Below are 26,844 nucleotides of genomic sequence, written 5' to 3'. Positions count from 1 at the left end.
TTTGGAAACAGCCTCTCTACCCCAGCGTAGGGGTAAGGTCTGCGTACACACTACTCTCCCCAGACCCCACTAAGTAGGATTATACTGGGTGGTTGTTGTTGTTGTATATGTGGTTTACTGCCAAGTGACCCTAGAACTTGTATTAAATCTCAAGTAATAAATGCATCAAGTGGAGGTGACGTGCAAATAGCTAAGCAATATGGAACCAGCTGTTTGTACGAAAGATGACAAGAAGGGGTGGGCGGCTCCAGCATCAGAAATATAGCCATCCCTGCCCCTCATGTTAATCCCACGAGCCTCTTATCTATTCTTATTGAACGACGGCGGGGAGCAAATCCAACTAGAAAAAACTCACACTGGGCTTAGGGATAATTGATGACTTTCACCACGTCAAGGTGACACTCTACTGCTAAGTTATATTCCTTTCCCGCCCCATCGAGAAATAGAACTGACTAATCCTAAGTCAAAGGGTCGAGAATCGGTTCATCTATATCTAGTATTTTCTTCGCGGAGCATAGATTTCTATGTGAAAACTCACAAAAATCTCAAGTGAAGGTAAGGACGAACATGCAAATAGCTGAGCAAAATGGAACCAACTGTTTGAATGGCTGAGATGAGAAGGGGAAGGTAACAAGAAGGTAGCCATAAACAGGGACAGATCCAGCACCGAGTTCATCGGAATTTATGTGAAAATTCACAGAAAAATTCATCATGTATTAAATCTAAACTCATAAATCTTGAAACTATAATGACTACCGTGCTAAGAACCTTAAAGATCGCACCAATCAAGTAAAAATCCTGAATTCGCCTTTTAAGGACATAAAAAGCTGGAAATAGCTGCAGTAAGAGTTGGGGGTTTTTTTTTTTTTTTGGGGGGGGGGGGGTGAGGGGGGAAGTTTATCTGAAGGGACAGGTAGTGTAACCCACGTTGTAAACTTGCTGTAGTCAGATAATTTGCTACATATTCACAGGCAACTTCATTATCACACTTTAGGGAGTAACTCTCAGGTATACCTGTATTTTATTTTATTTTTGATTTATCAATCTTTTAGCAATTTCTCGCGGGGAAAATTCAAAAATAGCCAAATTTACAAGTGGTAATTGAAAAATAGCCACAGTTTCAAAAGTAGTCGAAAATTAACCAATTTTCATGTAAAGATAAATTTGAACGAAAACACTGTTCAAAATCCGTATAATATTCCAGCATAATATATTGGAGTTCCAGCATAATATGTTGGAGGTTCATACACAGGTGCTCCAATCTCCAATATATTATGCAGGAATTTTTCATGTGTTGGAGTTCCAGCATAATATGGTGAAAGTTTATACACAGGTACACCAATCTCCAATATATTATGCTGGTACTTTCCGTGTTGCAGCAAAATAGTGGCTACTTTTCAATGACTTTGCAAAAGTTGGCTATTTTTCAATGACTTTGCAAAAGCCACCGTGCTATTTTCACGTGGCTTGTGGGCTGGCATACTTGAAATAAGTCATCAGAGACAGCAGACAAGGGTATAGTGTAGATACATTTAGTGGTAAGCAATTTAATCGAAAAAATTTAAGTTATGCATATATAGGGCAAGGGAAATATAGTCTCACAAATTCTTTACAGTACCAAAGAGACTACTTCAGTTTTATTCAGTCCTAACATGGCGTCTTGAACTTCATATCACAACATTTAGCCCCTAACTCGTGCAACTGTTTTATTTTCACATCGGAGAATCCCCTGCATGTTTCTCGTTACAATTTCAGCTGAAGAAATTCAAAACTCGGGTGTATAAGCTCACACTTGTACTATCGTTCCAACTTAAATACCGCGACAAGGATCAAGCCATAACAAGTGGCTAACCAACACACCATGTGTAACGTCCTTAGTACAGAACCAAAGGACTAGCCTATAATTTGTGCACTTGCTTTAAGGAGAAAGAACTACCGCCAAGAACTATAGTTCTACAATGCTAAAGGGTTTTGCATTTAAGAACTAACTAGTGGGAGACATGCAATACAACGCGTTAATTAGTGCTTAGAGAAATAAAAAGGCATGTTTACCTAATAAATATTCAAGTTGAACAATATTTACAGCAGGATGTCAGCAGAAATCCACCCACGATAGCACTCCGGGTTTACATGCCCCAGATTCCACAAGCTGATGCGACTTTGTTGCTTGGCCGTGATGTTAGTTCATATAATATCCTTGCAAATATGTCCGAGTATCTTGCATCCCCAAAGAGCATCTCTGCAAAAGCATTTTCATACACCAGTAAGAGGGGCTTGTTCTGTGGCTCCAACACGAGGCTTTCCAAAATAGTTGCTGCTTTCCTGCAAACTTCTGGTGTTGGATGTGGTGTCTTAATCACTTTCAACAGTCGATCAATTGCCCTGAAGTTATATGCGGTGAGTAAGTCATTCAGATAGACAGTAACCGTAATATATGGCCTATTAATAGGTCAAAAAGTTTCTCTCACCATCGTTCACTGGCGAGCTTCAAACGACTGTCCATATTTATTTCTGTAAGGTTATATAATGCACCTACAGCAGCTGCTTGAGCATCAGTAGGTGGTAGGCTCATTATATCGACTAAACGTTTATATATCTGCATGTCTCATGAATTGTGTTTAGTGAGTTTACTGAGCATTCATAAGGTACAGAAGGACATATAGTATTTCAGTTGTCAAAAGGAATATCAACCTGTGAAGCAAAAGGAAGTAGGAAAGGTTCATTGTCGGGATTTATTATAAGACGACCAATTAATTCAGCAGCGCCAGCGTGCCAGGCCTTCACGGCAGATCCCAGCATTCCCATGAGAGCCTGGACTGCACGTTTCTCCCTGGATCAGGAACAAACAACTCAATTTAGAAAATACCATTACAGAAAAGAGTCTACTTGTATTAGACCTAATAATACCAAAGCAAACAACTGACAAGCCAAATGCTTACGTCATTTTGATAAAAGAAGGTTTTGAGGAGCTAAAGATCCGAAGATTCAGCAACAGCGCCAAATTCACTACAGTCTCGAGGGCATTTGTGACAAGTTCCTCATCCTCTGTCAAATAAGAAGTCCAAAATCAGAATAGGTAGAACAGAAAATGTTTTAAATGGAAATGAGTCAAGAAAATATTTTAAGCAAGAGCATCTGACATTTCAGGCATAACAAATCACATATTCATTCTCCTATCTTCTTCATGAAATAGGACCAAATAATTTGTTTGTTTTCTATTTTAAAGGTTTATTTATTTTTTCCATTTTTTGGCAGAAGGGAAACAACAACAACCCAGTGAAATCTCATCCCACAAGTGGGGTCTAGGGAGAGTAGTGTGACGCAGACCTTACCCCTACCTTGTGACGATAGGAAGGCTGTTTTCAATAGACCCTCGGCTCAAGGAACGATGCAAAAGGAAACAGTAACACAACTAGTAACAACAGCAAGGTAAGATAACAAAAAGACGAAAGACACACTAGGAATAAGATGGTAAGATAACCAAAGACTAAAGAGTTCTGGTGGAAGGGCATGCCATGCAAATTCATAACCAACACTATAAAAAATATAGAATAGGGCAAGACGGTATTTTAAGACTAAGAAACAACTAAATGGCCAGACTAAGTCAATGTATTCGACACTCCAACAGAGTTCAAGCAATTTCTTTAAGATTATGCCAAGCAATCACATGAATCTCAAATTGATGCTTTTCATCACAAAGGATAAGAGTGAAGCCACATAAGTCATAAACTTTCAATAGGTTAACAAGCAACAACAGTAAAAGGGTGACTAAACAGCTAGGGAATTTGACTATGAGAACTTTGGAATGTGCTGAATTATTAGGGAGGTTTCCGAGGAATAAACAGGAGACTTTCCCTCTTCAATGAGAGGAACTTTCTCAACAGTATTTATTGGTCTAAAAAGTCAATTACAGACATCATTAACGATCAACATTCTTCTCAATTATAACCAGGAAGATAGTTTGAGAAGATATAGTAAATACCTTAGATAAGGAGAACATAATACAAAACGCCACATGATAGATGACAACCAAACACAGAAAAAACTTAAAACATTAAGTCTAAATCTATTTCCCCACCTGTAACATAATCTTCAAGACATTGAAATATGGTTTCCAAGCAATGCCTATGCTGCGCCATGATGACTTCATTATCTGGCATGTTAGAGAAGTTGCGGATAATGTTTGAAGCAGCAACAGCACACAGCTGCTTCTCAGCCCGCCCCTCCTCATCCAAATTAAATAGGCCATCTTCTTCAAAACTCCAGGCTCCAGGGCGAGTCTTGGAAGTACTCTTATGAACAGATGCCTCTTTGGAAGATCCAGATCCAGCACTGTGGTCAAGGATAAATGGACAAAGTAATGCAGGCAATTAGATATAGGCTAGGAATTCTGCAATGCAGATCTCGTGCATCGGAAAACTAAGATTTACAACCAAAGGAAACCAGAAGAAGATGGAGGGGGCGAAGGCGCATGCTGAATTACCTAGGATGGGGTAAGGGATTATTTGAGTTCAAGGCCTCATATTCATTTCCAAATCCAGTAACAGCTGAATTTGCACCCAAAAGCCGAACACGTGGTGCCTTCACAAGCACCCTTGGTAAGGCTATATCACGCCAGTCATCTATCTGTTGAACAGATCATTCCTATCACTAAGACATTAAATAGGAATAAACTAATGAAAAGTTATTTATGAACCGCAGGTTGCACGGCAGACATTCAGAAACATACAACTTGAAGTAGAGCATCAAGCAGCCCAGGAATTTTTGCAAGAGGGGTTGCATCTTTCCGGACTTCATCTTTCTCTTTAAATGATAGCAAAGTGAGAGTGTTTAATGCCCACGTCAGCTCACTCTTCAATCCACTTTGAAGTGCCAGGACAATCCTTTTATTATTCTGTTCTGTAAAGAAAAACAAAAGATTGGTAACCAAATGAGAATCATAAGTAGCTGAAAAGTGCAACAGTTTACCCACATCATCTTCTACAAATGCCTGTATTATTTCCTCAAATTCAACAGGTCAATTAATTTTTCCGAAACGCCTTCAATTTACATGAATCATGTTTCATCTTACCTTGGGTTGACCAAATTGTTGGATTGTTACTGTTAGAATACTATTTCTTTTTTTTTATGGGTAAATAATATATTATATAAATATTTGCACTAAGCCAGTGCAACAGGCGTAATTACAGGTTGAGTAAATCAACAATTGCGTCTAAAATATCATCTACATCTGGTGCAAAAGCCAGTTTGCACCAAAAAGCGATCAACAAAATGCAATTAAGTTTAAGGCACTGTAAATTTTTTCTTTTGCCTTCAAAAATTCTATTGTTTCTTTCAAGCCAGACGGACCACCAGATAACTTGAGGAACAGTGTTCCAAGTCTTTTGAGCTTTCTTGCATAGACCCTCCCTCGTCCAGCAGTTCAGCATTTCTGAAATGGAGTTAGGCATGGTCCAAGACATACCAAATATTGAAAAGAACATGTTTCATAACTGGCTTGTAACCTTGCAATGCAAAAAAAGATGGGTAACATCTTCAAATTGTTCTTCACATAAAGGACATCTGCCGCACAGCTTGAAACCCCTCTTCTGGAGATTGTTTTCTGTGAGGCATGCCTCCTTAGCCACAATCCAAGAGAAGCAAGAAACCTTTAAAGGTGCCATGTTGTACCATATTTTTTTCCAAGGCCATAACTCACTGTTGCAAAACCCCAGCATATTGTAACAGCTTTTAACTGAAAAAATGTCCTTGGGGTGACCCTTCCAACTGATAAAGTCCATTTTGTTGTGATCCAAAACAGTGTTGCTTAGCATTTGTAGCAAGAGGCCTACCCTCTCCATTTCCCAATCATTAATATTCCTTGTAAGACTCAAATTCCAGCCTTGCGATATACAGAAATCTGCAATTGCCCCATTGTGACGCAAGGATAGATTATAAAAATCTGAAAATTGGTCTTTTAGTGGCGTATGACCCAACCATGCATCTTCCCAAAACCTGATTTTCCTTCCATTGCCAAGAATAAAACCCATGTTTGACTCAAACTTGTTCCAATGCCCTCTAATATGTTTCCATAAACCGGTGCTATGAGGCACTCTAGACTCTTTGGTGTGCCATGAATTGTCCAATGAAAACTTTTCCATCAAAGTTCTCGTCCAAAGTGCATTTTTCTCCATGTTGAATCTCCAATGCCACTTCATCAGAAGACTTTCATTATGATTCTTAAGGCTTTTAATTCCCAGACCCCCCTTCCTTTTGTCTTTGATGACTGTTTTCCAATTTACAAGGCAAATAGGCTTTGATAGTTTATTGTCATTCCAAAGAAAATCTCTCCTTAATTTGTCCATGCGTTTCAACACTGAAGAAGGAGCCGGAAATAGAGACATGGTGTAAGTGGGTAGTGCGTCAAGCACACTGTTGATTAAAGTTATTTTACCACCCAGGGAGAGATATTGTCTCTTCCAATTCGCCAACCCCACATTCAACAGGTCAATTAATTTTTCCGAAACGCCTTCAATTTACATGAATCATGTTTCATCTTACCTTGGGTTGACCAAATTGTTGGATTTTTACTATTAGAATACTATTTCTTTTTTTTATGGGTAAATAATATATTATATAAATATTTGCACTAAGCCAGTGCAACAGGCGTAATTACAGGTTGAGCAAATCAGCAATTGCGTCTAAAATATCATCTACATCTGGTGCAAAAGCCAGTTTGCACCAAAAAGCGATCAACAAAATGCAATTAAGTTTAAGGCACTGTAAATTTTTTCTTTTGCCTTCAAAAATTCTATTGTTTCTTTCAAGCCAGACGGACCACCAGATAACTTGAGGAACAGTGTTCCAAGTCTTTTGAGCTTTCTTGCATAGACCCTCCCTCGTCCAGCAGTTCAGCATTTCTGAAATGGAGTTAGGCATGGTCCAAGACATACCAAATATTGAAAAGAACATGTTTCATAACTGGCTTGTAACCTTGCAATGCAAAAAAAGATGGGTAACATCTTCAAATTGTTCTTCACATAAAGGACATCTGCCGCACAGCTGGAAACCCCTCTTCTGGAGATTGTTTTCTGTGAGGCATGTCTCCTTAGCCACAATCCAAGAGAAGCAAGAAACCTTTAAAGGTGCCATGTTGTACCATATTTTTTTCCAAGGCCATAACTCACTGTTGCAAAACCCCAGCATATTGTAACAGCTTTTAACTGAAAAAATGTCCTTGGGGTGACCCTTCCAACTGATAAAGTCCATTTTGTTGTGACCCAAAACAGTGTTGCTTAGCATTTGTAGCAAGAGGCCTACCCTCTCCATTTCCCAATCATTAATATTCCTTGTAAGACTCAAATTCCAGCCTTGCGATATACAGAAATCTGCAATTGCCCCATTGTGACGCAAGGATAGATTATAAAAATCTGAAAATTGGTCTTTTAGTGGCGTATGACCCAACCATGCATCTTCCCAAAACCTGATTTTCCTTCCATTGCCAAGAATAAAACCCATGTTTGACTCAAACTTGTTCCAATGCCCTCTAATATGTTTCCATAAACCGGTGCTATGAGGCACTCTAGACTCTTTGGTGTGCCATGAATTGTCCAATGAAAACTTTTCCATCAAAGTTCTCGTCCAAAGTGCATTTTTCTCCATGTTGAATCTCCAATGCCACTTCATCAGAAGACTTTCATTATGATTCTTAAGGCTTTTAATTCCCAGACCCCCCTTCCTTTTGTTTTTGATGATTGTTTTCCAATTTACAAGGCAAATAGGCTTTGATAGTTTATTGTCATTCCAAAGAAAATCTCTCCTTAATTTGTCCATGCGTTTCAACACTGAAGAAGGAGCCGGAAATAGAGACATGGTGTAAGTGGGTAGTGCGTCAAGCACACTGTTGATTAAAGTTATTCTACCACCCAGGGAGAGATATTGTCTCTTCCAATTCGCCAACCTTTTTTCCATCTTCTCAAGGACCTCATTCCAAATTGACACTAATTTGTATTTGACTCCTAAAGGTAACCCCAGATATTTTGTAGGAAACGAACCGTGGTTGCATTGCAATAATGTTGCAAGTTGACTGATATTTGGCACAGTATTCACCGGAAACATGGAACTTTTTGAAAAGTTTATGTGCAAGCCCGACACCGATTCAAACAAAGACAAAATCATCCTCAAGAATAAGACCCGATGTTCCTCCGCATCACATAAAATTAAGGTGTCATCAATGTATAAAACGTGAGAAATTTTAATATTCCCCAAGCCTCTACTGTATGCGTGGAAGCCCGAAATCTAGTTTACTTGTGAAGCTTTGTGTAACATGTTGCTAAGCCCCTCCATGACTAGAATAAAGAGAAACGGAGAAAGCGGATCTCCTTGCCTAAGTCCTCTTTGTGAAGAGAAAAAACCCCCGTGGAGTACCATTTATTAGAACAGAAAATTTTACCGAAGAAATGCAAATCTCATCCAGTTAATCCATTTCTAGCTAAAACTCATTTGACTCAGCATACCCGGTAAAAACTTCCAATTAACATGGTCGAAAGCTTTCTCTATGTCAAGCTTACAAATGATCCCCGACTTTCCTAACTTAACCCTCGAATCTAAGCATTCATTAGCGATCAAAGCAGCATCAGTAATGTTCCTGTCACTAAGAAAAGCCATCTGAAAAGAGCCGATTAACTTCAGAATCACTACTTTAAGTCTATTCGCCAAAGCTTTGGAGAGAATCTTGTAGAAACTGCCTATCAAAGTGATAGGTCTATAATCTTTAAGTTCCTTTGCACCAATTTTCTTAGGGATGAGAGCAATGTAAGAACAGTTCAAACTTCTCTCAAATACCTCATGGTTATGGAAATAGTTGAGAGCATTCGACAAATCATCTTTAAGAATCGGCCAACACCTTTTGTAGAACCCCATAGAAAAACCATCCGGTCCTGGAGCTTTGTCGCTTTCACAACTGTTAATGATGCATAAGATCTCCTCTTCTATAAAAGCTCTATGCAGCCTCTCCTTTTCATCACTAGAGATACAAGGGGCATTATGATGATACTATTTCCTTTGGTCCATTTTATTTGTCGTGGTTGCTAAAAACAATTGGTCCAAAATATTTGTTATTTAAGAAAATCAAGATATAATTAATTACTCCATTTTCTCCATTTTTGCCCTTAAATAATTGTTCTTGAAAGTACAAAAAACATTTGATTAAAGATATAAATAAGGGTGTAGTAGTCGAAAAGCCCTTCTTATTAATAGTTTTTTAAAAGGTGTGTAAGATAACCATGACAACTAAAATAGACCGGAGGGAGTAGAATAGTTAAGTTCTTTTCCCGAAGGGATCTCCTAGAGCAGTAACAACCTGAAGAACCAGCTCTGAATTCCATCTACAACACTTGGTATTAAATGTGTTACTAAAGGCGAGAGGCGTATAAAAGCTTTAAGATTTATCATAGCAGGTTACTCAGGGACGGAGCTAGAAGCCCGGCTACAGGTTCGGCGGTATCCAGTAGCTTTTGCTCAACAATGTATATTTGTAAGAAATTCTCCATATATTAAGTTTAGAACCTAGTTATTAACTCGTCATTCTAAACTCTAGAACCCATAAAGTTGAAATCTTGGCTTCGTCTATGAGGTTACTTACCATTTATTATTGGTTCAATTCCCACTAGCTACAATTTTTTTTGACTTTTTTTCTTTTTTGAACCCCTTTAGCGGAAATCTTGCCTCCGTCATTGCACTAGAACCCCCTTTGCCGAAAAATAACACTGTATATATAAGGCAAAATCTGTTTTTTTACCTCTATATATTATGTTTTGAATCCGCTTGACACAACCCAAAAGCATAGCTTAGTGGTCAAGGGGGTTCAAAACTTTTGTGAGGTCACTGGTTCAATTCTCATTCGTCACAATTTCTTTCAATTTTTTAACTTTTTTCTTTTTTGAACCCCTTTATATTTCCTGCCTCCGCCACTGCTCGCAGTACAAAAGCTCAAAAATTTTACTCCCTCCATCCTATTTTAATTGTCGTTTTAGTTATTTTCACGCTCATTAAGAAAACAATAAAATACAAGATATATTTACTAAGTTACCCCTATTAAATGTACATTGCGTATTGAGCAGTATTAAACAGAACTACTATACAAAAATTAACAAATTTAGTCTTGAATTCCTAGAGTGACAATTATTTCGGATAATTTTTTTGAGTTTAAGTGCTTGTTAATTTGGGACGGAGGGAGTAATAATTTACTTCAAAATTACACTAGTAAAATCATTCTAAAGCTATCAATTTAAGGAACATATTAATATTTCAGTAAAATACACATATGATAAAGGCAACTAACCAGCGAAGGCATAGGGAACATGAAGGGAAGGGCCGAGGAGTGTTGGAGGAGCTACCGAGTCGGCGGCAGCACTAGAGGCAGCAGATGCAGCGGCAGCGTTGCTGCCTCCACTGCCGACCGGACGGCCTCTCTTTGCTACCGGAGTGGCGGAGCCACCGGCTGCTCCGCCTCCGCTCTGTCTCTTCTGCATCTTTTCCCGCTTCTTTCTCTCCTCTTTGCTATGCACAAAAATCACAGTGAAGGGAATTAGAGAGTGTCGGAGAATAAATGCTGAAATAATGAGTGGGGTTTTCAGATAGAGATGTTTGCACAAATAGCCCTTTCTACTTGCTATTTACTTTTTCTAAAGACCTTTAGCTTGGTTTTTATAGCGAAGTATTGTTATATAGGAATATTGTTATAAAGAGGTCTAACTCCATATTGATTATGTACTGATTACATCTATTTATACATATATTATAACATATGACAGTTATTTTTAATTTAAGCAATTGGGTTAGCAGCTATTTTGATTATTCTTTCATAGAACACAATATTGACCCTCGACCATTTGATTTTATATCGATCAAGAAATGAAAAGGTGGGACGGTCAGGAGCTATGCTGAATTCTTTTTCTTAGATAGAATAAATGGAAAAAGAGTGCTTGTGTTGTAGTTTTCGTAGTTGCAAGAATTTTTTTTAATTGAACCCACGGATGTAGGGGGATAGTGCACAAATAGCCGTTTTTAGGACCTTATTTAAAGAATATTCGAAATTCATAAAGTGTTTAAAGTTTAATCACCTAAAAGTCAACTTCAGCTTGTCGAATATGAAGTTAAGCTCTGTCAAAGCCTAACTTCAAACTTGAAGTTATGAGAAGTCTAAAGTTTGTAAAGCTGACTGAACTTTAAATAGTTTTTAAAATCTGGACATATTTTCTATTATATAGAAGAGAGAAGAGGAGGTCGATCAAGGGCATCATAGTCATTTCAAAAATTTAACTGCATCGTTTGCTTGTACAATAGGCTAAAAAGCTTGATTGTGGGTTCTTAATGACTGAAAAAACTTGGCCTAAGCTATTGAATTCTTGAGATGGACCCCACTTCCTATTCAACCTTCATTATTTTCTTTAAAGGCAAAATACATAATTTGGCACCCGAACAATGGACCAAATCCTTGTTACACACTTTCTGTGGACACAAATAATATTGCACACTCAACCTTTTAAAAGTGTGTCTAATACACCCCACTTTTTTCTTGACCACTTTACCTAAATATGGTTAATGTAACGCACCAATAAGGTCGTGACACGTGTCATTAACATAAATAAATAAAACAAAAAATATAAAATTACACATATACCCTCATCTTCTCCAACCCCATCTCTTTCACCTCCATCTCCTCCTCCATGAACCACCCGAAAAATTAGAACACACAATTCAACCTAAAAATTAGGAGCCCAAGTGATTTAATCCCAGAAAGAAATAAAAATATCAAAAGTCAATATGTCATGGCTCACATCACCGTATCATCACTACAACAAGGCCATTGTTAAAAAAAAATGCAGCAATGGCAAAGGTAGATCGAAAATTACAACTGTTTGGGTACCATATCTATTGAAGCTTATCTACATCAACAAAGACATAAACGTACTATTTTCATTTATAGCTCTCTTCCAAATTTTGTTTGTCATTTCCATGGCTGTCATTGCCACCACCAACTTTCAGAATAAAAAATTCAGCCTCCTCTTCAACGTGAGAAGCTAAGAATCTTAAATCTGAGATAGATAACCGCAAAATTTAAAGAAAAGGCAGATGCACGCGATAGATGTAGCCGAAATTACTCATAAAGGAAAAAAACGCTATATTAATTGAAAAATTGGCGATGATGACAAAATTTTATTAAATATGAATGAAATCAAACATATAAAAAAGGAGGCTGGAGACGGAAATAGATTGGAAGCTTGAGATTAATGCAAATATGTATATTTAAGAGGAAATCAGAAAGAAAAAGAAAAAGAAGGAATTTGGTGGGGGGTGTTGGCTGGCGGAAGAGAGAGAGAGGAAGGGTGGGGAAGATGAGGAAATTGCAAACACATGACATAAAATAAATAATTAGACAATATTTTTATTAGTAGACGCGCTTCTATCGTGGTGTTTTACACATGCTGAGTCATGGTCAAAAGCGGTGTGTATTAGACACATTTTTAAAAGGTTGAGTGTGTAATATTATTTGTGTCCACAGAAAGTGTGTAACAGGGATTTGGTCCATTGTTCGGGTGCTAACTTATGTATTTTGCCTTCTTTAAATGCACTACTTGATGGGATGAGATCTGCTCTACTCCAGTAATATAGTGTCCAGTACTTTCCGATAATGTACTTGATACATGCCACGTGTGTGTTAAGAAATTAAAGGCTTGAATTCAACAAGTGTGTAACATTATTCAACTATTTTTAAACGGAAAAGGGTCTGATATATCCCTATACTATGGTATTATTTAAAGTTGTCCCCCGTTATACTATTGGGCCATAAAAGTCCGTGCCGTCCAACTATCCTAACAAATCTGCCCTTAGTTAGACGGAGGTGCCACGTGGCATCCATCCTTGCCTTTTTTAAATCTGGGCACATAAGAGACGACCCACTCCATGAAACCCACCAACCCATAACCCGCGACCCGTCATTTATAAACTAAATAATACCCATTTCGTCCATTTCATTTTCCCCGTTTCGTTTTCTTCTCTCACTAACTATCTAGAACATGAAAATACTCTCACAACTTTGTTGATAGCCGATTTGAAGTGAAGAAATTCCATAAAGGTTATACCTTCCTCCGTGAAAATGATTCGTCTTTGCTATATTATTCATATTAGTATTGCAATTTTTTAGTTTTCTTTTCGTATTTTAGGGTTATGTTAGGGTTTCGATTTCTTAGATTTCATCTACATCTAACTAAAGTTTCTGAAATTTCATTGATATATCCTTATTCTTGTGTTTGCATGCATGGTTTACACCTTTGTTCTTTATTTATTGCTGGGGCTTTGTGGGATTAAGTCCTGACTCTTTGTTTTGTGGGATTTTGTGGAGTTATGTGGGGTTTGTTTGTTTGTCCTTTTCCCTAAAGTATATTTATGTTTTCTGAAGATTCTGAACTTTCCTTTGTTTATTAACAACGATGGTCTCCAATTGTGTGGCCATTTGATTAAAGTATTCTGGTATATTGGATTCTTCCTTGGGGGGAGGGGGCTCTTGTCATAAAATATTATTGCTTTTTGGCACTAATTATTCATTCTCACTACTGACTTTTACATTAATTATATTTTTTTCTGTTGTGTTTTATAGGTTGTTGGAGATAGTGCTAGTTGACTTAATATTCAATTATGATGGTGATTGGGTTACTGAGCCTTAAGTTGTCTACACAGAAAAATTGGTGAAGACTTGGACAGGTTATGACTCCGACTTACTTTCACACATAGACATAGTCAATGAATTCATAAATGAGCTAGGATTTTTAGGGGTTCAACAACTTATAGTTGATGCCCCATCTAGTAAAGTTTATGTGATTGAGGGGGATAATGGTATTAGACATTTACAAAGGTTATTATGCAATGAATTCAATGTAGTGAACCTATATGGTGTAGATGAATGTGAGCCCCCTATTTACTTTATTCTCAATATTGAACAATATGAAGAAGAATCTAATAAAATTGTGGATGATGTTGGTACTGATTGTAGCTAAAGCGATGTAGGATATGACTCTAATACTAATTCTGAAGGATACAATTCTGAAAAATTAGAAGCACTTAAAGCACAAAAGAAAAGGGAAATAAATGAAAAACTTAGTGACTTAGTGAAAAGGAAGTGTATGAAGTTATATTCTCTGGCTAAGAAGAAAAGATTGAAATTAGATAAGAGTGACCTATAAAGGCTTAGGTATACTTGTGATATTGTTGGTTGTCCCTTTGTGTGCTTAATATCAAAAGAAAAGTTTGGTGGGGTTAAAATCAAGACTTTATCTTTTGAACATGATTGTGGCACTGCATTTGATAATAAGACTGTTGATTTTAGTACCATTGCACAATATTTCAAGAGGAAGTTACAGGATAATCCTAAGTACAAGGTTAGGAAGATGATGTTAGATTTGAAGAGAAACTTTGAGCTAAATATTAGTCATGGGAAGTGAAAGAGGGCACAGAGGATAGTATTGGAGTCACTAGATGGTAGTTTTCAGATGAGTACAATAAACTAGAGGCGTATACCAATAAATTGAGGGAAAGTAACCCTGGCAGTGATGTGGTTGTTACACTTTCAAAGAGTGCACTTGAAGAAGGAAGAAGAAGGTTCTTGAGAATGTATGTGTGTTTTCATGCTTTGAAGATGGGTTTCAATCTAGGATTGAGACCTTTTATTGGTTCGGATGGTACCTTTTTGAAGGGCAAAGCCAAAGGCCAATTGTTAGCGGCAGTTGGACAGGATTCACAGATATTTTTACCCTTTGGCATGGGCAGTTGTTGATAAGGATAACAAAAATACTTGGAATTGGTTCCTACAGCTGCTACAATCTTCTTTGGACCTCAAGGAAGGGGAAGGAATCACCTGCATGTCAGATATGCAAATGGTGAAGTTTTCTGAAATTTCTGATCTGTTATTCAATCTTCCAATTACTTTTTACTTGATAATCAATTCTGAACATCTTTGTTTGTTCTGTAGGGACTGCTTGATGCAGTCAAAACAGTCATTCCCCAAGCACATCACAAGTACTGTGTTAGACATATTGAATCTAACTGGTGCAAACAGTACAAAACTGGGGAAAACAAGAAGCTTTTATGGTGGTGTGCATGGTGCACATATGCAGAAGATTTCAAGGATCAGCTAGGAAAATTAGGTGAATTGAACAAAGATGCTGCAGAGGCTTTGTTGAGGTACCCACCCCAGTCCTGGTGTAGAGCATATATAGACATTGTATGCAAGAATCAGTCGGTTGATAATAACTTGACTGAATCATTCAACAAGTGGATTGTGGATGCAAGGCATAAGCCTATAATCAAGATGCTATAGGACATCAGAATCAAGACCATGAACTTGTTAAGAGAACATGAAGAAGAAGTTAGGAGCTGGACATATGATTTCAGTCCAAAATGTATGGACTTGTATAATGAGTGTGAAGTAATTGCAAATGGTCAAAAATGGCTATAAAGTAACAGAAGGATCTGACAAGCATTGTGTTAACTTGGCTGTGAAGAAGTGCACTTGCAGAGCATGGGACCTTACAAGAATCCCATGTCCATATGCTATTAGAGATATACTTCATGACTCTGGTGATCCAATGAATAAAATCAACTAGTGGTATAGCAAGGAGGCATTTCTGCTGACTTATAGGCACAAAATACAGCCTGTCAGGGGAGAAAAGTTTTGGAAGATTGAACCATCTCAAGCAATGGAGCCTCCAGAGCTTATGAAATTGGCTGGTAGACCTAAGGTTAAGATAGATAAGCAGAAGGATGAGGCAATTAAAAGACAAGGAGTGTGGTCACAGTCCAGAAAAGGAAGAATCATGACTTATAGCAAATGTGGAGAAACAACTCATAATGCAAGAACTTGTGGTCAGGTAATTATTTTACATTAACTTCAAAGTATTAAATACTAGACATGAATATTTAAAACTTGTCTTTTTTAAATATTTTAATCAAGGGAAAGAAGCAAAGTAAGAGAGGAAGAGTTGAGCAGGCTGCTGCCACACCTGAGCAGGCTGTTGCCACAACTACTGGAGTTACTGTCTTCTTTGGTGATGTAATTACAGTTATTTGGTGTTGTTTTAGTGATGTAATTACAGTTATTTGGTATTGTTTTACATTAACTTCAAAGTATTAAATACTAGACATGAATATTTTTAACTTGTCTTTTTTAACTATTTTAATCAAGGGAAAGAAGTAAAGTAAGAGGGAAGAGTTGAGCAGGCTGCTGCCACAACTACTGGAGTTATTATCTTCTTTGGTGATGTAATTACAATTATTTGGTGCTGTTTTTGGTGTTGTTTTAGTGATGTAGTTACAGTTATTTGGTGCTATTTTAGTGATATAACTACTGGAATTACTGTATTTTTGCTGATGTAATTATAGTTTCTTGGTGTTGTTCCAAAAAATTACTACTGGAATTATTATGTTTTGGTGATGTAATTTTAGTTTTTTTGTGCTGTTTTTGGTGATGTACTGTGTTGTAAGCATTTGTGTTTGGAAAATAGTATTGACTTGTTGTCTAGCGTCATCTTGTATATATAATATTAAATCCAGAAGTGAGACTATTTGTTTCTTATCCAAAGCTCCAGGTTCATATATTAGTCCCATATGATCATCACCAAAGTTTATGTTTTGGTGATCTATGTTTTCAAACTAAGTTCTAGTACTTAAAAAAGGACCATATGCCATAAAACAATTCAAAATAATTTCAAACAATTGACAAGTCAGTAGATTGAACATCAAAACACTAGTACTTGGGAATATAGAACATCAATACACTATTACTTGGAAACATACATTAACAATTGATGTAATTGTTTTACAATGGCAAAAAAAACTCTAGTACTTAGGAACATACATTAACAAGTGATATATGGACCATAGGTCATCTTCAACAAACACAATTTACTTCATCCACATTGTCGCAACAAAACCAACAATAAGTGCAACTGAAATCCAAATAAACGTCTTCATCTTAACCACTTTATCTTCGATTTCCCTGACTTTGTTTACTTCAACATTTTTTGCAACTTCCAAATCTTCAACTGTTTCCAACAGCTTGTCTCTTTCTATCTTGCACGACTCCAATAATTGCTTCAACATATTGATTGTAACATTAGCAGCATCCAATTTACACTGGAACTTATTGATTTCTACCAAAGTTTGGTCCGAAAAAGGTTCGTCTTGCCATTCCCAATATCCACACGACTCATTCTAACGAAAATGAACAATAATTAGGTTAGAAGGAATAAAAATTTAATTTTTGTACAAACAATTAACAAACTTACTTTAAGTTTTGCACATTTATAGAATCTTCTTCCGGGATTTTGAGGTGTGGTCGATCGGATATGGTTGGAAATCTCTCCACAATGGTACCTCCTCTTTGATATAGCACTAGACTCCGATATTTATCATAAAATTTGTTGAAATGGGTTGTCTTGATGGAGCTAATAGCATAGAGGGTTTGATGGAGATGGCAGTAGGATTATAAATTAGGGTTGGGGCTTAATTTGGGTTATAAATCGTTGGGCAGTGGCTTTGGGGTATTATTTGGTCTATAAATGGGTTATGGGTTGGTGGATTTCATGGAGCGGGTCGTCTCTTATGTGCCCAGATTTAAAAGAGGCAAGGATGGATGTCACGTGGCACCTCTGTCTAACTAAGGACAATTTGTTAGGATAGTTGGACGACAGGGACTTTTATGGCCCAATAGTATAACAGGGGACAATTTTAAACAATTTATCATAATACAGGAATATATCAGACCCTTTTTCGAATTTTAAATTCTTTATGCATAAATAAAATTTATTTAATTTTAAAAAAACATTAAGATTTTGTTTGGACCAAACAAATTCACCCCTTTCAAGTTCAAACTATTAAGTGGTGCTATTGCTACCCCTCAGTTTTGCAGAGCCATTGCCGTTGCCGAAGGACAAAATATGTTCAGGCCACTGCTCTTTTCAAACAAACACCAATTTTCCGTATATAATCTACAAATATACCTAAATTTACATAAAGTGACCAATCCATTAATCTTATATTTAGTGAAAAAAAATTTCTTGAAAATCTCGTGAAAACCTTTTTCTTGAAGTATCCAAGGAGTTTTAGTACGTCTATGCATGAAGAAAGATATAGGCTTTGAAAAAGAAGATAAAGTCCATGAAAGTGAGGCTGGAGGTTGAAGAAGGTGAAGCAATTGCAGTTTAATGGTCTTCCAATTTTTCTTTTCTTTTTATTATATATTCCTAATCATTATTCATTTACTGATACTCTACAATTGCAGTACGTTATTGGAAAGTATTGGGCACTATATTATTAGACCGGACCTCATCCTTTACTTGATTACTTTACTCCACAATTTGTTTGAAAGCAAACTGTTTCTCACCTTAAAAAAATTCGATAAGTATTTTTAACTAGAAAAGTTATCTATTTGGTAATTTATAATTCAAACATTCAGTTGACTAAAAATATACTATGGTAACATACATTTATATATAATTCTATTATTTCCTTAAGAATCATATTTCACTTTGTTTTATTTATTGATCATTCTAGGTGAAGAAGATTTTTTTTAAGAAAGAAAACAAAGTGGCAGTAATTTGTGTAGATTTATATTTAGACGTTCTTATATTATTATTCTCATTAAATTGCAATTTCAATTGGAATACTTTATAAAATTAGGAAAGAATATTTAAGATAAAATATATTTTCAAGTCCCTTTTTAATATAAAATTTTGATATTTATTCAAATTGTATAAAAAGGATCCCTCTCTAAAACATGATTTTGAGATAATTAAATTGGAAAAACTTTTTCTCTTAAAAATTATGATATATTAGGTAGCATAAGAAGTATCATTATGCAGATTTATACTTCTCCCTTTATGATCAAAGTTAGTTGGGTACTTTCTCTATGATCAATAAAGAATTCAATATTATATAAATTTTAAAATATTGTGATAAAATAATAAAAGTAGAAGAACAATATTGCAGACAGAGAGAGAGGAAATTCTTATTGAATTTTGGGATGATTTACAATGGGGTAAAACCCCTCTATTTATAGGGGGAAGATGACTTAGCCACAAAGTAAAACTCTCTACAAGATAGACATTCACTCTAAATAGAATTTTATTCATAACACTCCCCCTTGAATGTCTACTCGATAAGTAATGTGCCTCATTAAAACCTTAACTAAAATAAAACCCAATGGGAAAAAAATTCTAGAAAAGGAAAAAGAGTACACATGTTTAATAATACGCCTTTTGGTTGCCTCGTTAAAAACCTTGCAAGGAAAACCCAGTGGGACAAAACCTTGTAAGGGAAAAGGAGTGCAACGCGCATTAACTCCCCCTGATGAGAGCATCAATTCACATCTTTGAGCCTTTGCATCCCTATTTTGTACAATAGCTTCTTGAAGGTTGACGTTGGTAGAGATTTTGTGAACAAATCAGCCATATTATCACTTGAACGAATCTATTGCACATTGATATCACCATTCTTTTGAAGATCATGTGTGAAAAATAACTTTGGTGAAATGTGCTTTGTCCTATCTCGTTTTATGAATCCTCCCTTCAATTGAGCTATACATGCTGTATTATCTTCATACAAAATTATGGGTAACTTGTCACATTTCAAACCATATTTGTCTCGAATAAGATGTATTATAGACCTCAACCACACACACTCTCGACTTGCTTCATAAATAGCAATTATCTCAGCATGATTAGGTGAAGTAGCCACAATTGATTGCTTAGTTGATCGCCAAGATATGGTAGTGCCTCCACAGGTAAATACATAACCTGTTTGAGACCGAGCCTTGTGTGGGTCAGATAAATACCCAGCATCAGCATAACCAACCAGATCGGGACTGCAATTGTTGTCATAAAATAAGCCCATATCGGTAGTCCCTTTTAGATACCACAATATGTGTTTGATTCCATTCCAATATCTCCTTGTAGGAGCAGAGCTATATCTTGCTAAGACATTAACTGAAAAAGTTATGTCAGGCCCTGTAGTATTAGCAAGATACATTAGTGCATCAATTGCACTAAGATATGGTACTTCAGGACCAAGTAGCTCTTCATTCTCTTCTTGAGGCCTGAATGGACCCTTATTCACATCAAGTGATCGAACAACCATCAGATTACTTAATGGATGTGCTCCATCCATGTAAAACTGTTTCAATACCTTTTCTATGTAGGTAGATTGATGAATAAAAATTCCGTTTGCCAAATGTTCAATTTGCAAACTAAGACATAATTTTGTCTTTCCGAGATCTTTCATCTCGAATTCCTTCTTTAAATAATCAATTGCCTTTTGGAGTTCTATAGGAGTTCCAATAAGGTTTATGTCATTAACATATACGGCAAGTACAACAAATTCCGATGTTGTTTTCTTTATAAAAACACATGGGCAAATGACATCATTTATATAGCCTTCCTTTAATAAATACTCACTAAGATGATTATACCACATTCGTCCTGATTGCTTTAGACCATACAATGATCTTTGCAATTTGATTGAAAATATTTCCCAGGACTTTGAATTATTTGCGTTTGGTATTTTAAAATCCATCGGGAATTTTCATTTATATCTCATTATCAAGTGAGCCATAAAGGTAGGCGGTAACCACATCCATTAAATGCATGTCATGCTTTTCATGGACAACAAAACTAATAAGATAGCGGAAGTTATAACATCCATAATGGGTGAATATGTCTCTTCATAATCGACACCATACCTTTGTGAAAATCCTTGTGCAACAAGGCGTGCCTTATATCTTTGTACCTCGTTTTTCTCACTTCTCTTGCGTACAAAACCCATTTATAGCCAACAGGCTTAACACCATTAGGTGTTTGGACTACAGGCCCAAAAACTTCACATTTTGCAAGTGAGTTCAACTCTGATTGGATTGCTTCTTGCCATTTTGGCCAATCAAGTCTTTGTCGACATTCTCCAACAGATTGAGGTTCAAGATCCTCACTTTCTTGCATAATGCTAGATGCAACATTATATGCAAAGACATAATCCACCACTATATCCACTCGATTCAACTTTGTCTCAATATCGATTGGATTTATTGATAGTTCCTTATTTTCTTGAGCCTCGGGCTTAGTGGATTCCTCATGAATCTCAGAATTTATTAAATCGTGGATTTCTTCATGAGGTTCTTTCTTAGTGTCATTTTGATCATTTGTTTTCCTTTTTCTAGGATTTCGATCTTTGGAACCTAATAGTCTGCCACATTTTAGGCGTGCTTTTGACTCATTAGCTATGACACTAGAAGATTGTCCAATAGGGACATCAATACAGATTGGAACATTCTCTGCAGGGATATGTGATTTTGTTATCCTTTTCAAATCCGTAAATGCGTCTGGCATTTGATTTGCGATTCTTTGCAAATGGATAATTTTTTGTACCTCTTTTTTCACAAATAGAGGCACGTGGATCAAGATGAGATAATGATGGGTTTTTCCACAAAATTTCCCGTTTGGTTTCACCAACTTCTCCCCCTAATTTTGGGAAAAGTATCTCATTAATCGACAGTCTGCAAATCGTGCAGTAAACAAATCCCTCGTCAATGTTTCTAGGTAGTGAATGATGGAGGGCGATTCAAACCCAACATATATTCCTAACCTTCTTTGCGGACCCATTTTGGTGCGATATGGCGGTGCTACAGGCACATTTACTACACATCCAAAAATTCTTAAATGGGATATATTAGGTTCATGACCCAAAACTAGTTGCAACGAGGAATATTTATGATAATTTGTTGGTCTGAGACGAACTACCATTGCTGCATGCAAAATGTCATGACCCCAAATAGAAGTGGGCATCCTCGTTTTCATGAGTAACGGTCTTGCTATCGATTGCAGACGTTTAATTAAAGACTCTGCAAGACCATTTTGAGTGTAAACATGAGCTACAAGATGTTCCACTTTTATCCCAATTGATAAGCAATAATCATTAAATGCTTGGGATAAAAACTCAGCAGCATTATCAAGTCTAATAGACTTAATTGGATTATCAGAAAATTGTGCCCATAATTGAATTATTTGTGCCATTAATTTTGCAAATGCGAGTTTGCGAGATGACAATAGGCACACATAGGACCATCGAGAAGATGCATCTATTAAGACCATAAAATATATAAACGACCCACTAGGTGGGTGAATAGGTCCACAAATATCCCCTTGTATACGTTCCAAAAACGCAGGGGACTCAATTCCAATCTTTATTGGTGATGGTCTAATAATTAACTTGCCTTGATAACAAGAAGTGCAAGAAAATTCATCATTTAAAAGAATCTTTAAATTCTTTAATGGATGCCCATTTGAGTTTTCTATAATTCATCTCATCATAATCGATCCAGGGTGTCCCAATCGATCATGCCAAAGTATAAAAGTATTGGAATCAGTAACCTTTTGGTTTACAATAGAATGTGCCTCAATTGCACTAATTCTTGTCCAATACAGGCCACAAGATAAAGATGAGAACTTCTCAATAACCCTCTTTTGGCCAGAGACATTCTTGGTAATGATGAGATATTCAAGATTATTCTCATCTATTATCTCAATATGATATCCATTTCGACGGATAAGTTTAAAACTCAACAAGTTCCTCTTGGACTTGGAGGAGAACATTGCATTCTCTATGATAAGTATTGTTCCCTTAGGCAGAGTTATAGTAGCTCTTCCAGAGCCTTCAATTAATTTACTACTACCATAAATTGTAGTAACATCTGCCTTACACATATTTAAATGAGAGAAATATTTCTTCTCTTTGAACATTGTATGTGTCGTACATGAATCAATTAAACAAATATTTTTACAATTGAACTTTGATCCAAGTTTGCGATGTGAGATATCCATATTTGCTTTCTAAATAATCAATGCAATTAGTGTATGCCAAAGTTATAATGTAAAGGATATTGATATAAGAAAATCGACTTTTACAGTTGAACTATTATTTGTCTTATTAAGTTTCTGTAACTTATTATTCCTTAGTACTCAAATTATAACTTGAGTATTAAATAAGCCACTAATTAATGTATTATGGGTTTTTCCCATAAAGAAACGTATGCATGACAAATTCTTTTGAAATCACGCCAGTATATTGATAGCTCTAAAGAAAACGTACTAACCTCTGCTATACTCTCAATAGTGCCAATTGGATCCATTTAGATTCATAGACTTTCTTTCATCAACTTTTCTTAAGTAGGACATATTTGTAGACGGGTGGAACTCAGTTGATTAGAGTTCGTGCTGATAACGTGTGATAAAACAATAAAAGTAGAAGAACAATATTGCAGAGAAAGAGAGAGAGAGAGAGAGAGAGAGAGAGAGAGAGAGAGAGAATTCTTATTGAATTTTGGGATGATTTATAATGGGTAAGACCCCTCTATTTATAGGAGAGAAATGACTTAGCCACAAAGTAAAACTCTCTACAAGATATACATTCACTCTAAATAGAATTATATTCATAACAAATACATAAATATAAACTTAACTATTGTTATAATTATGGTGAAGAAAGTTGTATTACACCCTAATAGTGTCTCAATCATATCAAATGAAACCAAAAACAAACTGTAATGCTTCAATTTAAGGTCAATTTGATTAGTATTTAGATCGATCGATAGATTAATTTATTTTGAATAAATTATTAATTTATTTCATTAAACTAGAATAAAATACAATTTTTTTGTTAAAAAATTATGATTATTATTTCAAAGAACCCAAAAATAACATACCTTATCATCAACTATTTGGAAATAAAGATTGGTTTATTATTCAATTTTGTTTATACAACAACAACAACAACAATCACCCAGCATAATAGGAGTAAACAAGCTATCTGGTGGTCGCAACAAGTATGAGCATTCTGAAATTTGTCAAAACTAGCTAAAATTTAAATAGTATTTAAAAACAGGATGTGTTTAAATAGGAGTGCTCAAAGAAGCTACCTATTGTCAATTCTATGTGGATGTAAAATGAGGATATTGTATTGGTCAAAATTTGACCGTCACGACCGAGCTGACCAACGTCCCGCCTAAGTGACCGGGCAGCAAAAGATAGTATAGCCCGCTCCATATCCCTTTCCCGACATCCAACGAGTCGGAAAGAGTGGCACCTAAAAGCATGACTAAGTCACATTGCAGGCAAGAGGACGTCAGGCTAAGCAAAGGGCAAGGGTGTCACGACTATATATAGCAAGGGAAAGCTTTCAATGTAGGGGGATTGGCCCTCCTATCTCTTTCTAAAGCTAAAAAAGCTCTCTTCTTATATTCTTGAAAGGCAAGAATTAATATGGAGGAAAATATGTAAAGTTGTCTCCTCATCGATTGATGGGAGACGCAATATTGAATCTCAATAAGATCATTTACATTTCTTTCATCCTACATATGATTCATACTGCTAGCTCTTTGATCTGGAATATATTATGTCTGACTAAGATTTACCCCTTCATTTTCTTTGATTGATTTGTTCAAAAAGGTTTCAATATCTTTTGAGTTAAATATTTTGGCGCTGTTTGTGGGGATTTCTTAGTGAAATTTCCTAGTCTCTCCCAGATCAAAGACAAGAAATACGATTACTCACCAAAAGGAGCGCGAAGGAAAAATCCAACCCATGCAAGACAAAAGAGCAGTGCAGTAGGGGGAGGAGAGCCAAACAAAATTATCAAGCTTAGAAACCTTTGCCCCATCAACCATCGATATGCCAAACAAGGAGAACGACGTTATCAATCAGTTCTCCCACATCAGACCACCAGACGAGGGCAAGGAAAGTTTCATTCTAACTTGCCTCCTAATCTCTGCTCAAGTAGGAATACACTGGCCGCGCAGGCGAACGAATAAAGAAACACCTCAATTTAAGGACGAAAAACTACTACAAAACAACTGTGATACTACCCACTGGTGATACCTCCGAGCCGGAAGATAGGAGCCAGACAAGGAAACTACAATTTGTGCACAGAGTGAACCTAAGCGAAACAACAACGTTTCACATTCTCCGACGTTGTACCCCACATTGCGAGCAATGCCAAATGGACTGGGACTCTCCCAAAAGATATCTGGCTCTCCAAAAACTAGGACTGGCGACGGGTTACAATTTTAATAAGTTCGAAATAACACCCTTTAAGGCTAAGGGCCTTCACCAAAATGAAAAGAGTTCGACCTCGATCGAACAACGACGGGCTGTTATTTCGATAAGTTCGAAATAACACCCTTGAAGTCCAAGGGCCTTCGATAAGAGAAGAGTTCGACCTCAATCGAACGACGATGAGCTGTTATTTTGATAAGTTCGAAATAACACCCTTCAAGGCCAAGGGCCTTCGCCAAGAGACAAGTTCGACCACGATCGAATGAAGACGGGCTGTTATTTCGATAAGTTTGAAATAACACCCTTTGAGGCCAAGGGCCTTCGCCAAGAGAAGAGTTCGGCCTCGATCGAATAATGACGGGCTGTTATTTCTATAAGTTCGAAATAACACCCTTTAAGGCTAAGGGCCTTCGCCAAAAAGAGAAGAGTTCGACCTCGATCGAATGACGACGGGCTGTTATTTCGATAAGTTCGAAATAATACCCTTTGAGGCCAAGGGCCTTCGCCCAAGAGAAAAGTTCGACCTCGATAGAATGACGACGGGCTGTTATTTCGATAAGTTTGAAATAACACCCTTTAAGGCTAAGGGCCTTCGCCAAAAAGAGAAGAGTTCGACCTCGATCGAATGACGATGGGCTGTTATTTCGATAAGTTTGAAATAACACCCTTTAAGGCTAAGGGCCTTCACCAAAAAGAAGAGTTTGACCTCGATCGAACGACGACGGGCTGTTATTTCGATAAGTTCAAAATAACACCCTTTAAGGCCAAGGGCCTTCGCCAAGAGAAGAGTTCGACCTCGTTCGAACGACGACATGTTGTTATCTCGATAAGTTTGAAATAACACCCTTCAAGGCCAAGGGCCTTTGCCAAGAGAAGAGTTCGACCTCGATCGAATGACGACGTGTTATTATTTTGATAAGTTCGCAATAACACCCTTTGAGGCCAAAGGCCTTCGCCAAGAGAAGAGTTCGACCTCGATCGAATAACGACGGACTGTTATTTCGATAAGTTCGAAATAACACCCTTCAAGGCCAAAGGCCTTCACCAAGAGAAGAGTTCCTCGATCGAATGACGACGGACTATTATTTCGATAAGTTCGAAGTAACACCCTTTAAGGCTAAGGGCCTTCGCCAAAAAGAGAAGAGTTTGACCTCGATCGAACGACAACATGCTGTTATTTCGATAAGTTCAAAATAATACCCTTTAAGGCCAAGGGCCTTCATAAAGAGAAGACTTCGACCTCGATCGAACGACAATGGGCTGTTATTTCGATAAGTTCAAAATAACACCCTTTAAGGATAAGGGCCTTCGCCAAGAGAAGAGTTCGACCTCAATCGAATGACGCCGGGCTGTTATTTCGATAAGTTCAAAATAACACCCTTTAAGGCCAAGGGCCTTCGCCAAGAGAAGAGTTCGACCTCGATCGAACGACAATGGGCTGTTTTTCCGATAAGTTCAAAATAACACCCTTTAAGACTAAGGGCCTTCGCCAAGAGAAGAGTTCGACCTCGATCTAACGACGATGGGCTGTTATTTCGATAAGTTTGAAATAACACCCTTTAAGGCTAAGGGCCTTCGCCACGAGAAGAGTTCGACCTCGATCGAATGACGACGAGCTATTATTTCGATAAGTTCGAAATAACACCCTTTAAGGCTAAGGGCTTTCGCCAAAAAGAGAAGAGTTAGACCTTGATCGAACGACAACGGGTTGTTA

The 26,844-nt window shown here is 36.9% G+C and overlaps 1 protein-coding gene across 1 annotated transcript; it reads right to left on the bottom strand.

Moving 5' to 3' along the window:
• Positions 1-1,546: 1,546 nt before the first annotated feature.
• LOC107761671 (armadillo repeat-containing protein LFR) lies at positions 1,547-10,600 on the bottom strand. Its single transcript, XM_016579917.2, has 8 exons — positions 10,322-10,600; positions 4,730-4,899; positions 4,484-4,626; positions 4,079-4,332; positions 2,940-3,045; positions 2,692-2,830; positions 2,469-2,596; positions 1,547-2,382 (listed from the first exon to the last, which is right to left on the bottom strand). Exons 1-8 carry the CDS (start codon positions 10,509-10,511, stop codon positions 2,127-2,129), a joined length of 1,386 nt encoding a protein of 461 aa, XP_016435403.1. The 5' UTR covers positions 10,512-10,600; the 3' UTR covers positions 1,547-2,126.
• Between the last annotated feature and the right edge of the window lie 16,244 nt (positions 10,601-26,844).

The sequence above is a fragment of the Nicotiana tabacum genome, chromosome 21 (assembly GCF_000715075.1).
Source record: "Nicotiana tabacum cultivar K326 chromosome 21, ASM71507v2, whole genome shotgun sequence".
In the NCBI taxonomy this organism is placed as follows: Eukaryota; Viridiplantae; Streptophyta; class Magnoliopsida; order Solanales; family Solanaceae; genus Nicotiana; species Nicotiana tabacum.
The sequence above is the reverse complement of the archived record's forward strand: the minus strand, read 5'-3'. Positions and strand labels throughout refer to the sequence as shown.

Coding starts and splice junctions, on each gene's coding strand:
- LOC107761671 (XM_016579917.2), bottom strand. CDS start 10,511: ATGCAGAAGAGACAGAGCGGAGGCGGAGCAGCCGGTGGCTCCGCCACT. Junction 4,627..4,729: donor TTGATGCTCTACTTCAAGTT/GTATGTTTCTGA, acceptor TCTGTTCAACAG/ATAGATGACTGGCGTGATAT. Junction 2,597..2,691: donor TACTTCCTTTTGCTTCACAG/GTTGATATTCCT, acceptor TGAGACATGCAG/ATATATAAACGTTTAGTCGA.